We start from the raw sequence: 12,847 nt of genomic DNA, 5'->3' as shown, positions 1-12,847 counted from the left end.
AATGGAAGCAAGCTGTGTTCCAGGAGACCAGAAACCCAGATCTGCCATCTATTTGCTGAGTTGAATAGCAGAGGATATGCTCACCTTCATGGAATTTAATTTGTTTTCTCTCCACATAGTTCCTTTGCTTTTTTATTTCAAACTAAAATTCTCTATTCCACATGCCAAGAGAGAGACCATGGCCCTCATGTGTGTTTGTTTTCCTAGGCCCAGAATACCAAGGAAGAGGCCTGGAAAAGGAACTTTGTGACACAGGTTACTACTAAATTCACAACCTAGATCCAGGTTCTTGATCTATGTGTCAGATGGCACCAGACCATCTGTTATTTTAGACCTCACTCATTGCCTTCCAGAGATACCCACTTTTGTTCCTTGCTTATCACTTATCAGCTATCACTTAAATTTACTGAAGTTTAGACTTCTCATATGAAAAATATGGCTTGTTACTTCTAATATGTATGTGACTGTGTAGAATTCAGACTTACCACATTATTTCTAGAAGTGAAAAAAAAATCACTCATTTAGTACCTTAATGCTTCAAGTTAGAAGGAGCAGGTCTTTCGTTTGGATTGGTTTGGTTCTAGAGTTACGTAATGCTAGACTTGATTGTCGAGAAAGAGTAGTCTCTTTATAACACAACCTCAGTTAGTTGGGATGCTCAGGGAATAGTTTTCTGATAAACCAGGAAACCCCTTTTTTCTATTTCAATGCTGGTTGAGAACCGTTCTGAGTTATAACAACACACTCTGCTGTCCTAACACAGCATAGCAGGTCTAATTCACTATTGACTTGGGATCATCGGGCATCTCGGGGTTATGCCTATCGATGGTCTGAGCGGCTGGGCTGGGTGCAGCTCCTCAGAGGAGGCAGGCACGTGCCCTGGAACTCCTTTTTCAATAAATCTTTCCATTTCAAAAAAAAAATATGGCTTGTTGCAATGAACAGTAGTTTAGGCAGCAGGTAAAAGCATCAGGAAACCAAGTTCAAATCAAACCTCCACTGTTTAACCAGACACATGACTTTGGGCAATCCCCTTCCTCTAATGCTCCATTTCTTCCTCCATAAGTCAGTGTAATAATAACTATCTACTAGGGTCTTTGTGAGAAACTAAGAAGAGAATGCATATAAAACATTTAGCACAGTTCCTGAAATACTTTAAGCACTCAAGTTATGTTGAGTTGATACTATCTTGGGTAATATGTGATTCAACAGCATTTCCATGGATTAAAAGTGGCTAATCCCATTGGATTCACTGTAAAATGATTTGACCACAGGCAATATGCAGAACTAAGTGTTACTTGCCAACACCACAGTTGTATTTCTCAAAGTGATTGATCCAATGGCTTAAGTGGAGCTTTTGCTTTTCCAAAAGAGCACATGTTGTCAAAAGGGAAGTCGAATAGAGGCCAAAAGGAAAACTGCTCAGCCTTGTAGTATGTGAACCTGCAGAGAAGGCGTTAGGATAAGCACCAAATTGATTCAAAGATCAGGTAGCTGTGGTAGCTCAGAACGTGAGCACACACAAATGCACACAACCAGCATGCTCATTCGTCACTCCTCCGGAAGGGAAACGCTGTAATATAAAACTGTTGATTGTGTACTGTGATCTTGGAAATGTGTCTTATCTGAGCCTCGATTTCCTCACTTAACAATGGATAGCCGAGTGGAACATGCCTGGAGTGCCAGCTCCTAAAAGGAACTTTTTAAATTATTTTCCCTTATTTTCTTTTTAGGGAGCACTAACACATTCCATCAGAGATGGAAGGTGAATTGTTCAAATTCCCCAGGAAAGAAGATGGAGAGTGGCCACCTCCTCTAAACATGGCTTCTTCCCCAAGTTCTCCTTGGGTGGGATCTTCTCCGTCTCATGGAACCATCCCCTGTGTTCTCTTCCAAATTTTAATCCTGAATTTTCATTGCATCTGGAGTGCTCCCATGCCTGTAAGATGGTCTTGTGAGCAAATTGGTTTTCCATGTCTGTAAATTGTTGATTCTTACACTTACTGTGAGTTCAGCCACCTAGGCTGGCTATTGAGTATCTACCATATTCAGACATAGGAATGTGCCATTCAAATCCTTTGGAATGGATACTTTCGGTTACAGTTCATAACACTGTAACTTACTCCAAACAGGATTCATACAACACAGTTACAAATGCATTTATTCCACCAAGGTATAGCAAAAATAACTCCCATTCTTTGCAACAATTGCCTGCTATAATGGTAAGCTCAGTTCTTTCTTTTTATAATTATTATTTTGTTCATTTATTTGAGAAGTAGAGCTACACAGAGAGGGAGAGAGAAAGAGAAAAACATATGCTGTCTGCTGAATAACTCCCCAAATGGCTGCAATGGCCAGAGTTGGGCCAATCTGAAACCAGGAGCCAGGAGCTTCTTCTGGGTCTCCCACATAGGTCAGGGGCCCAAGCAGCACTTGAGCCATCTTCCACTGCTTTCCCAGGCCAAAGCAGAGAGTTGGATCAAAAGTGAAGCTGCTGGGACACAAACCAGCATCCATATGGGAGGTTTAGCCTACTATGCCATAGTGCTGGCCCCAGTTTCTGTTTTTTCAACTGTGATGTGTTAGATATTCATGGGCAAGAATGTTCCAAAAGCCTTTGAGCAGGATAGCTTTTTCTGTGTAGGCCTCAAACATTTAGTCACTTGAATCATGGCCCAGGAGATCATATCTGTGTCCTTTTATAAGGCTAGAATTCACTGTGTTTTATCTGCCTTTTTTTAAAAGCAACAAGCATAGCACCAAGCATTTCCTCATTATTAACAGTCAATCCTTTGTTGTCTCTATCTGGACATGCCAAATGTTGTTCTTTTACATGCAGTTGGGGGGACATTCTTAATCCTCTACTCTCTTATCTCTACCTCCCTCAATGTGTCAAGGTTATTGTCTTTAATACTAGGATAATGTGGTCCCTAGTTAATGAATCATTTATTATGGTCTTTATTCCTCAACCCCTCTAATACCAGTTTGGTTTGACCACAAGCAGTGATTTGCATAAGTTATCATTAATTGCCAAGCATTGTTAATCATAATTCTACACTTTATGCTCCACATCCATGCCATGGACTACCCCCTTGTGCAGGAATTAGATATTTTAAATCACTTTCTCATCTGTCTATGACTGACAATGAGAACTAACCTTTCTCAAACACTTAATTGTCATTTATTTCTCACCCCAGCCCCATGAAATAAACATTATTTATTAAAATAAATATTATTATTAATATGTATTAATTATTATTTGAAGATAAAAGAAACCGAGTCTTGGATATGTTCATAATAATCATTGAGTAGGTCAAATTCCTTCTGTAAGAAGCTGATATTTGGACACAGCAGTTAAAGCTACTTCCTGCAGTACCAGCATCCCAGATGAGCACCAGTTTGAGTCTCGGCTGCTCCACTTCTGATCCAGCTCTCTGCTAATGGGCCTGGAAAAGCATCAAGTCCTTGGGCCCCTGCACCTACATGGGAGACCTAGACGAATTTTCTGGCTCCTGGCCTCAGACTGGAACAGCCCTTGCCATTGTGGTAATTTGGGAACTGAACCAACCTCTCTCTCTCTCCCTCTCTTTCTCTCTCTTTGACTCTGCCTCTCTCCCTCTTCCTCTCTGTAACTCTGACTTAAAAAAAGAGTACTCCTTTTTTTTTTTTTTTTGAAAAAAGAAGCAGGTGTTTTTAGGGAGCAGGTGTTTAGTCAGAGAGCAGGTAGTTAAGTGGTTAAGAAACCTGTTTCCCACACTGGACTACTTGTGTTTAATTCCCTTCTCAAATAAACAAGTTATTTTAAAAAAATTGAAAAAGAGAGGTAGGCACTGTGGCACACAGAATAAGCCCCCACATCTCTTATTGGAGTGCATGGTGGAATGTCATCAGGTTCCAACTAACCTGCTTCCAATCCTGTTTCCTGTCTATGCATCTTAGAAGGCAGTAGACAAAAGCTCAAGAGTTTGGGAACCTGCCACCCATCACCCATGTAGGGGACACAGACTGAGTTCCTGCCTTGGCCCAGCCCTGGCTGTTTTAAGCATTTGGGGAGTCAATCGGCAGATGGAAATCTCTCCCTTCTCAATCTCTCTCTCTCTGTGTCTCTGCCCACCCTCCCCACATTGTTTTCCCTTTCAAGTAGATGAAAACATTTGGAAATAAATACTAAAATTAATAGACAGCAAGAAATTTCCTTCACTCCCTAACAATGGAAATCAAAACATAACACTAAAGAGATAAACATACTCATAGTTCATGCTCAGCTACAGCTGTTCCCATAATGTGTACTGCTGCTACGACAAAAGTGTCATACGTGATCTTCCTGCAAGCGCAAGTGTGACTACAGGCCTTGTTTGGCGCTGCATCAAAAGGTTGAGAGATGATTCCTGGACTGTTTAGCAGGAAAAATGTCCGGAGCCAGAATTTTCTATAAATTAAGGGACACCATGGAATGTTCTGTGAAAGGTCATTTGTGGAATAAGAGCATTGCTAATCAGGAGGGATTTTTCAGAAAACATTTGGTTCACATTCCTCTTTAGGAAAAATTAGCTGTACATCATTCTTTGCACAGAAGCATCTACTCTCTGCTTAACACAGGCTTTTCATGACCCCACAGGTTGACATTTTCTTGCCTGTCAGAGTGGATGCATTTGGTATTGCTACCCAACACACTGAGTGGCTTAAAGCAACACACATTCTTCATCTTGCTGTTTCCATGGTTGGGAGTCCAGTAGGCTGTGATCCCAGCTCAGCAACTCACAGCTGAAACCCAAGTGTCTTGTGAGCTGTTCCTTCTGGAGTCTGGGGACCCCTCTCAGGCCCACATGTTGTCAGCAGGATTCAGTTCCTTACAGTTGTAAAACTGAGGCCCCCATTCTCTTGCTGGTTGTTGGCTGGAAGCTTCTCGCAGTTTTTAGAGACCATTCAGAGTTCCTTGCCACACGGCACCTTTCGTCTTCTAAAGTGCTACAGAGAACTTCCTCAAGCTCTAAAATTTTACAGCTTCACGAAAGGATCAATCTCTTTCAAGAACTTGTCTGGGGCCAGCTCTGTGATACTGTGGGTTAAGCCACCAGCTGCAATGCTGCATATGGGCACTGGTTCAAGTCCCAGCTGTTCCACTTCCAATCCACTCCCTGCTGGTGGCCTGGGAAAGCAGTGAAGTATGGCCCAAGTGCTTGGAGACTCATATGGGAGATCAAGATGAAACTCCTGACTTTGGCCTTGCCGAGACTTGGTCCAGCCCTGGCAGTTGTGATCATTTTGGGAGTGAACTGGCAGATGAAAAAAAAATCTGCCTATCTCTTTCTGCTATTTTACCTTTCAAGTAAATAAATATTTACAAAAGAAAGAAAGAAAGAGAGAGAGAGGGAGGAAAGAAGGAAGGAAGGAAGGAAGGAGGGAAGGAAGGAAGGAAGGAAGGAAGGAAGGAAGGAAGGAAGGTCATCGGCTTAGGTCAGGTCCACCCAGTTTCCCTTTTGATGGACTCAGCTGAAAACACGTTGACTACTCTGCTAAAGTCTCTGTTGCCACACGACATAATGTAATCATAGGAGTTGTAGTTACCTTGTTTATAGACTCTGTCTACACCCAACTGGAGGGGACTATACACAGGCAAGGTCCTTGGTGGGGTTCTGTATTAGGTACCCCTCATATTAGATAGTTAGACAGTCCTTCTACAGGGAGAACAAACCAAGCTGGAGCCTACAAGGTTCTGTTTTTCCTTCACATCAGTTACTCAGCTATTGGAAGACATAGCCACCACTAGTGTTCTTTTGGAAACTGTCCCAGTTTATTTTAAACAATCTGATTTGCGATATACAGATATCCTTCCAAATACACTCTACTTCTTGAACTTTTCCTGCAAGTTTAAGTCTTAGAATTAAATAGAATTCCCTAGGAGTTTTCTAAGACATACAGACTAAGCACAGCTATTGTTATTTTGTCCATTCTGCAGAATAGAAGACAAACTTCTATTAAAGCATCCGAGGACTCATTCTTTTTTTTTTTTTCAGATGTATTTATTTTTTTGAGAGCCACAATGGCTGGAGCTGAGCTGGTCCAAAGCCAGGAGCCAGGAGCTTCCTCCAGGTCTCCCACGTGAATACACGGGCCCAAGTGCTTGGGCCACCTTCTACTGCTTTCCCAGGCCATAGCAGAGAGCTGGATTGGAAGAGGTGCAGCCAAGACTAGAACCAGCACTGCAAGCAGAAGATTAACCTACTGTGTCATAGCACTAGCCCCCAAGACTAACTCTTTATAGCTACATCACACTGACAATCACAGCTCAGCTATAATCAAATCAAGTACTTCAATTGTTTTTTTCATGCGCAGCCACCGAGCCCATGTCCCCTTGTGTTTTGACAGTTTGAAACAAAAACTCAGTGATGAGGTCTGTCTCACTGCAACTTGCCAATTTCTCCCCTACAAGCTAGTCTAGAGAAAATTTTGAATCTTGATTCTGTCACCCATATAATGTTATCTCTCCCTCCCAGCAAGTATTAGTTGAAGATTGATAAGCTTGCCCTCATGCAAGCTGTTCATATAAAGATCGACTGGAGAGTTTTAATTTAAATTTCAAGTTTCACTTTTCAATTTATTCCTTTGAGTGTGTTTTTTTTTTTTTTGTGGGGGTGGGTGTAATTCTTTCAAAGAGAGTAATGAGTATATGACATTGTGTAAAATAACCTAAATGCTCAAAATTCCTGATTTCTCTTACTGACTCTTCATATATTATTGATTTTAATCATGGGCCTCAAGCGATCATCATTCCTGAAGTTTAAATGAAGCCAGGAGAAATACACTCAGCATCAGTTTCGCCCATTACACTTTGTGCATGTTCCTGAACTTTTCAATTGACATTAAGAACAAAGCAGATGAACCTAGTAGTTTTCATAGCATTTCCCACTCTTCATCTGTGACCCTCACAGAAATCTGTGACTCCGAGTAAGCGGTTTGTGCTTGGCAACCAGCAAAGTCCAGAAAGCTCTTCTGGTTAGCAGCAGAACTTCCACTGAAGTCCAACTCTGCTGGAATGACATGCTGTCCACCAAGCACCTAGCTGAGCACCCAGCACAGTAAGCACTAGGAGGTAAGCCCAACCCTGGGGCTGAGGACGTCACTTGAGTCCAGTTCTCCAAGCTAATGCAGTGCTTTATAGAGGTGCCAACCCTGGGCAAGATAACACTGACTTGAGTAATTCACAGTCCTTTCCCACCAGCTTAGGTTCTTTCTGGATGTTCGATTGAAGTTATTTTTTATTTGTCCCAACAGTGTCTCACTTACACCTTATCCTCTAGCCCAGTCACAACAGATTGTTCACTTGAAGTGATGAATGCAAGCGAAGTCAGGTTGGGCTGTGGGGAAGCTTCAGGAATGGAAGAGTAAGTGGGAGAGGCCTGGCAGTCCTGGAGGCTGGACTCAGCCCTGTACAAATTTCACCCCACTGATGCTTCTTAAAAAAAAAAAAAAAGGTTTTTTTTCCAAAATTTATTGTTAGGCTACTTCACATAAAAATCCAGATTTCTTATTTCTCTAAAAACTCTAAAGATCTTTTTTATTGTTATAATTGGGTGAAATTCTTTATTTATTTAAGAAACAGAGCTCTCATCTATTGGCTTACGGCCAAAATGCCCAAGGTAGCTAAAGTTGAATCCAAGCCAGGACAGGAATGCAATCCAGGTCTCTCATGTGGGTGGCAGGAACACAGGCTCTGAGCTTTACAGATACAATACCTCATTAGAGAAGAATATATATCCACGTAAGTTTTTCATGAACACTCACCTATGTATTGGAAAACATGAGAACTGGCACAGATGTGGACAGCAGTGAATGCAAGAGAGTAAATAGGCTTTCATTCTCTGAGTCTCTTCAGTCCGAAGATGTTAAAGCACTGCACCGTCACTGAGGTTAGTAGGGTGCATTAAAGCAGGCCACAAATGTGAACCATGTTTGTAATTTTAAATTCCCATGCAGTTATTTTAAAGAAGTAAAAAGTAACACTGAATCTTCATCAAAGCTTTTATTCAACCCAAGACAAATAGAAAATACTGTCATCTCAATGTGTAACCAACATGAACACTATTAATTTTTCCATGTTTTAAATTAAGGTATTTTACCCAGATAGCAAATCTTGATTTGGATACAGCTACTTCTCAAAACTACATGTGACCTGTGGCTGCTTTATTGGACGGGTCAGGTATAAATAAAAATCACTTCCTTTCCTATAGATTAATTAAGTGAGAGCAGGTGGAGAGTGCATATGAATTTCCCGCAGCTCTCACAAGGAGCTGGGGAGGCCTGACAGGAAATTGATACCCTGCTGATACAGGAGACACATCCTCTGGGTTCTTCCCCTCTCCTACCATGGGACCCTCCCTCTGGTCTTCCATGTTTGTCTCCTTCTCTCTTCGCCTAACCAGACAGTGTTGTCCTGTGGACAGCAGCTAAGGAGTGGGCTGGATTCCCAGCTTGTCCCTGGCAGGCTAATAACCTTGGGCTAGTTACTTAACCACCCTGGTCTCAAATTCCTTTTCTATGAAATAGGATTAGTTTCTCCATGACTGAGTCGTGAGGATTAAATAAAATCATAAATGTAAACTTGCTGGCACCAATCAGACATTGCAGACTTTTCAAATTTTTAATGATTACTTTTCAACATGTGTACGCACTTGGTAGAAGGGGTGATGGGAAGAAAGAATTGGAGATGAATTACTTTTTTAATATATGGTAAAATTCCAGGCTGTCCTCTCCTCCTTCCTCTTCAATACCTGGTGCTTACAATCTGTCGGGTGTTAGTAAAAAGCAGCCAGAGCACAGGTTATGCAGTCATCCCAGGATCGTGGGCATCAGCAAAGAGTCTGTTGTCCCCAGAGCTTGCCCCATCAACGGCAAGACCACTGATAAGAGGGAGATGCTTCAGTGTGCATCATGCGTGCCGGCGTCCACCTCCTGCCTCTGCACACTGTCTGAGGAAGCTTCGCATGCAACCCACTATGTATGACAATGGCACGAACTCTACCACTCAAGGACACCGTTTTCTCAGCCCCCACAGGGACCCCCACCGTGAAATTGTGCCCTGTGGCTCTCAAGGAGCCTAACCAGACTTAAATTTTCCAGGTCCTACAGCCAGCACCATCCATGCTAGTCTGTCTTCCACAATGTAGCTGAAAACAGTGGCCTCTGCCCGCACCCTGGACGCGCTGAGAAGACTAATGAAAAGAGGGCAAGACTCACCAGTTCATTCTCCTCTCCTTGGTTGAGCAAAGCCCGATGGTCTTCCCTATCACTCTCCTCCATCTAACGAAGAGCCGAAGATCCGGGAGGCTCCCTCCTGGCTATTTGGAGGAATGTCAAAACCACCTGGGCTTCTGTGAGCCCAGATACTATTTGTCATTGCTTTTCTCAGGTGCTTTTAAAATCTGTTTGGCACACACCTTACCTAATAGACTAACAAAGGAAAAAGAGGAAATCCTTCCCCAAGCTGCAGGATTGGGCTGTTAATCCACCTGCCTGTTGCTATTTTTCTTTTATTCTTCCTGGTATTTATTTACTGAGCTAGATGTGAGTGCTGCCCTACTTAAGGAATGATGGAGGAGGGAGAGTTGTTGAACCTGAAAGGTAAATATTGTCATAGGCTGTACATAAGTGTCACAGCCGAAGAGTGGGTATGGACACTTTGCTAATAATCTTGGATGAAAGGTGGATAAAGTCCTGTGATCTTTGGGAAATTGTTGAGCATGTTCAGGGTGGCAATGAAAATTGAAGGGGAAGAGGTAGGCTCAAAAAATGCAGGAATCATTTGGAATCAGAAAAATTTGAATTCTAATCCCTGCACTATGGATGACTTTGGAAACACCACTTAAAATCTGAATTTTGGATTTTTAGTATGTAAAATGTCAACAGTAATTACAGGGTTGATTTGAGAGTTTAAGATGGTATTTGAAAAAGGCCAACTATAGCACCCACCACACTCAATAATGTGTAAGTAATCATCATCATCATAATCATAACACTAATCAAGAAGAGAGTCTTTTAAAAAGCAAACTGCAACAGTGATTTGATTACTTTCATTTTTCCTCTAAAGGTGATAAAATTTTTTCAAAAAATTGAAGTGGTTGGAGGAAGGAGGAGCTAGAAAGGTTAAATATTAAAGACAAAATGCAAATTCCTACACCTGTATAATCACCAGCAAATTTGATGTTTCAGCAAAACATAGACTGTGATCCATTCAGGGGTTAATTTGTTTGTGACTGAAAACAAAACAAAACAAAAAATGTGTCCATTAATTCCATGCTTTACATTGAATGAAATACTTGCCGCTTTGACAACAGAGGAGAATGCTCCACGTGTGAAAATGACTAGTGAATGACCCTGGACTCTTCTCTCACCAAGGGAGGTCAAAGTGCTCTCTGGCCCAGGCAGAAGTCACAGCTTGTCATGTCAGAATTAAAGAAAGGAATTCTGGATTTTGGCAAAGCCTAATTTCAGAAATGAGTGGCAGTCACTATCTCTCAGCTCTTTTCCTTCCTGCTAACACAGCACCAAATTTGAGTAGCAAAAATACCAAGGATAAGCTACGATTTGTATCAAAATGGATCCATTATCCAGTTTTAAACAATGACACAGAAGGGAATGATATCTGGGGACAGATGGCTTCCTGGGAAGAATTTGTTTTCCTAACCTATCCTTTATTCCTCCATCTGAAAGCAGCGTGTGAGGATGCAATGCTTGGGGCATGGCAGCCATCTTTAGATCATGAGGAGGATGAGGGATGCCGTGATAATGAAGACAGAAAAAGGATAGCAAACCTTACCACTGATCCACTGCCCAAGCCTAGAAATACCTAGCTGCAGGTACCATGCTGCATTCATAATTAAGTGGTCTTTTTCAAAGTCACATTGTTTAGGTTTCCTGTTACTTAAAAGCCAAAAGTAGAATGGAAACACTCATATCCACTCCATTCAGGTTTTACTCTGCATAAGCATATTGAACACAAGATTTCCAGGCTTGTGCAGGCCCTCGAATACAACAGTGGAAAGGAGACGATCACTACCTGAGAAAGTTTACAGTTGCTTGGGAGAGACAACAGGTAAACAGCCTCTTCAATAGGACAGATACCAAAATCAAACTCACTGGGGTAAGAACACCTTGTCAGAAGCGCACAATGTCTATTCTGACATTTCAAAGATATGCAAAAGTCAAACAAAGGAGGAGTGTGGGGATAGTGGCAGACAGTGAGCACATTCTAAGCCATGGAACAGCATGAGTGTAAAGAGTCAAGAGAGATAGGAAGTATATCTATTTTGGATACTAAGAGAAATCAAAGCAAGGCTTGAGAATAGAGGCAAAGACGGGGTAACGAATGATACAGCTGATGGCGATATAAACAGGTGTGTTTGGCAAGCCAGCACTTGTAAACCATGACAAGCAGGTTGGTCCATTCTTTGGATGGTCAAGTTTGTATTCAATAATACTGATGTTCTTATGAGTCTTGAGTTCTTATGTGAGACATCAGAGGACATGGTGGGTGGAGAAAAGAATCACATCTGCTTTAAACTCTACCTCCTAGAAGATCTGCAACAGACATTAAAGCATAAGGGCTCTAATGCCAGATGCTTACAAACAATCTGGAGATGCACCCACATCTCAGTGGTTTAGCCAGCTCCCTGAAGCCTTGTGGGCAGCAAAGTCACCTATTTTGTAGGTGTGTTGAAGGACTGAGGCTTCTTGTATGATAAGCAGCTTTGGCATTGGTAGGAGTGGCTTCCTCCAGGTCACTCTACGGTATTTCTACTATCAAACTCAGGAGATTGAAACTGAAGCTGAGACCCTCCAAATCTTTTCCATCTGAAGAGACCAGATTCCCAATTACCTGTGGCTGGAAGCGGAACACAGGGCACTTTGATGAACTCCAAAGACAAACTCTTTACTAACGAGGAGGAAGTTATCAAGATGATATGGAATAAGGCAGGGGCCTCCAGAGACAAGAGGGGAGGAAAGACCCAGAGGAGAGGACACAAAAAGGAGTGAAATGTTCTCCCTGCAGCTCTCTAAAGAGCTTTCCTACCCAGTGTGAAGCCACAGGAAGTAACTGAGAGAGTATCTGAACTCCCTCCATGATCCCGGATCCAAATACGATCTCCAGAAAAAAAAAAAGGAAGCGATATGGAGCAAGAAAAGGAAATGGAGAAAGGTTTGCTCACACTTTAAAGTGAGGAGCTCTGAGTAGACTCTGGGCTCACAGCCAGAGTTCCTACATCTTAGTCCAGTTGATTTCCACCAGGAAATTCTGCCTCCTCTCTTGCTATATTTTCTCTAGAACACTGCTCTGAATACTGCAGAAATTGAAGAACTTGGGATTACATGAATTTTGGGGGCATGGTGTGCCTTCACCTCTGTTCTGTGAGGTTTGTTCAATAAAGATGCGATGGGCATGGTGGAATAGATCAGAAGCACATTTTACCCTCCTATTTGCAGGAACACAGTTCTCAGACCCCACTTCCCATGACCTAAAGGGGAAACCAGTAGGGATTCAATCCCAATTGAATGTCTCATCTGGATTTCAGCACTCTCTTGCTGTTTTCTCTTCTAAACACTGGAATCTTACTGGAGCACTCAGTTTCACTAACTCTCATGAATACCTACATGAGCAAGATGATTTAATTAAGACAGGCTGATGGCTATAACAGCAACAATTTTCAGTGTTTTAACAAAGCAGCAGTGCAGAGCTAAGCTTGCAATGGCTGGAGGGCATTGGTGGAGCAGTAGAGGCAGGGTGTCCTCCAAGCAGTGATTTGGAGACCCAGGCTCCTTCCATCTGTGACTCTACCACCATCAGCATGTG

General features: G+C 42.2%; 1 protein-coding gene across 6 annotated transcripts in view; it reads right to left on the bottom strand.

Annotated features, from left to right (window-relative positions):
• Positions 1-9,533, bottom strand: part of ATP13A5 (ATPase 13A5) — a 127,071-nt gene extending 117,538 nt beyond the window's left edge. For 4 of the 6 annotated variants that reach the window (XM_070072357.1, XM_070072359.1, XM_070072361.1 and 1 more), the window contains exon 1: positions 9,238-9,533. In XM_070072357.1, coding sequence (XP_069928458.1) covers positions 9,238-9,300 — 63 coding nt within the window. In that variant the 5' untranslated portion in view covers positions 9,301-9,533. Of the gene's footprint in view, positions 1-1,744; positions 1,769-9,237 lie in introns of those variants that run through there. The other 2 variants (XM_051818912.2, XM_070072356.1) reach the window with 2 other exon arrangements.
• Positions 9,534-12,847: the final 3,314 nt, after the last annotated feature.

The sequence above is a fragment of the Oryctolagus cuniculus genome, chromosome 4 (assembly GCF_964237555.1).
Source record: "Oryctolagus cuniculus chromosome 4, mOryCun1.1, whole genome shotgun sequence".
NCBI classification, from domain to species: domain Eukaryota; kingdom Metazoa; phylum Chordata; class Mammalia; order Lagomorpha; family Leporidae; genus Oryctolagus; species Oryctolagus cuniculus.
Note: the sequence above shows the minus strand (reverse complement) of the source record. Positions and strands in the feature narration are given on the sequence as shown.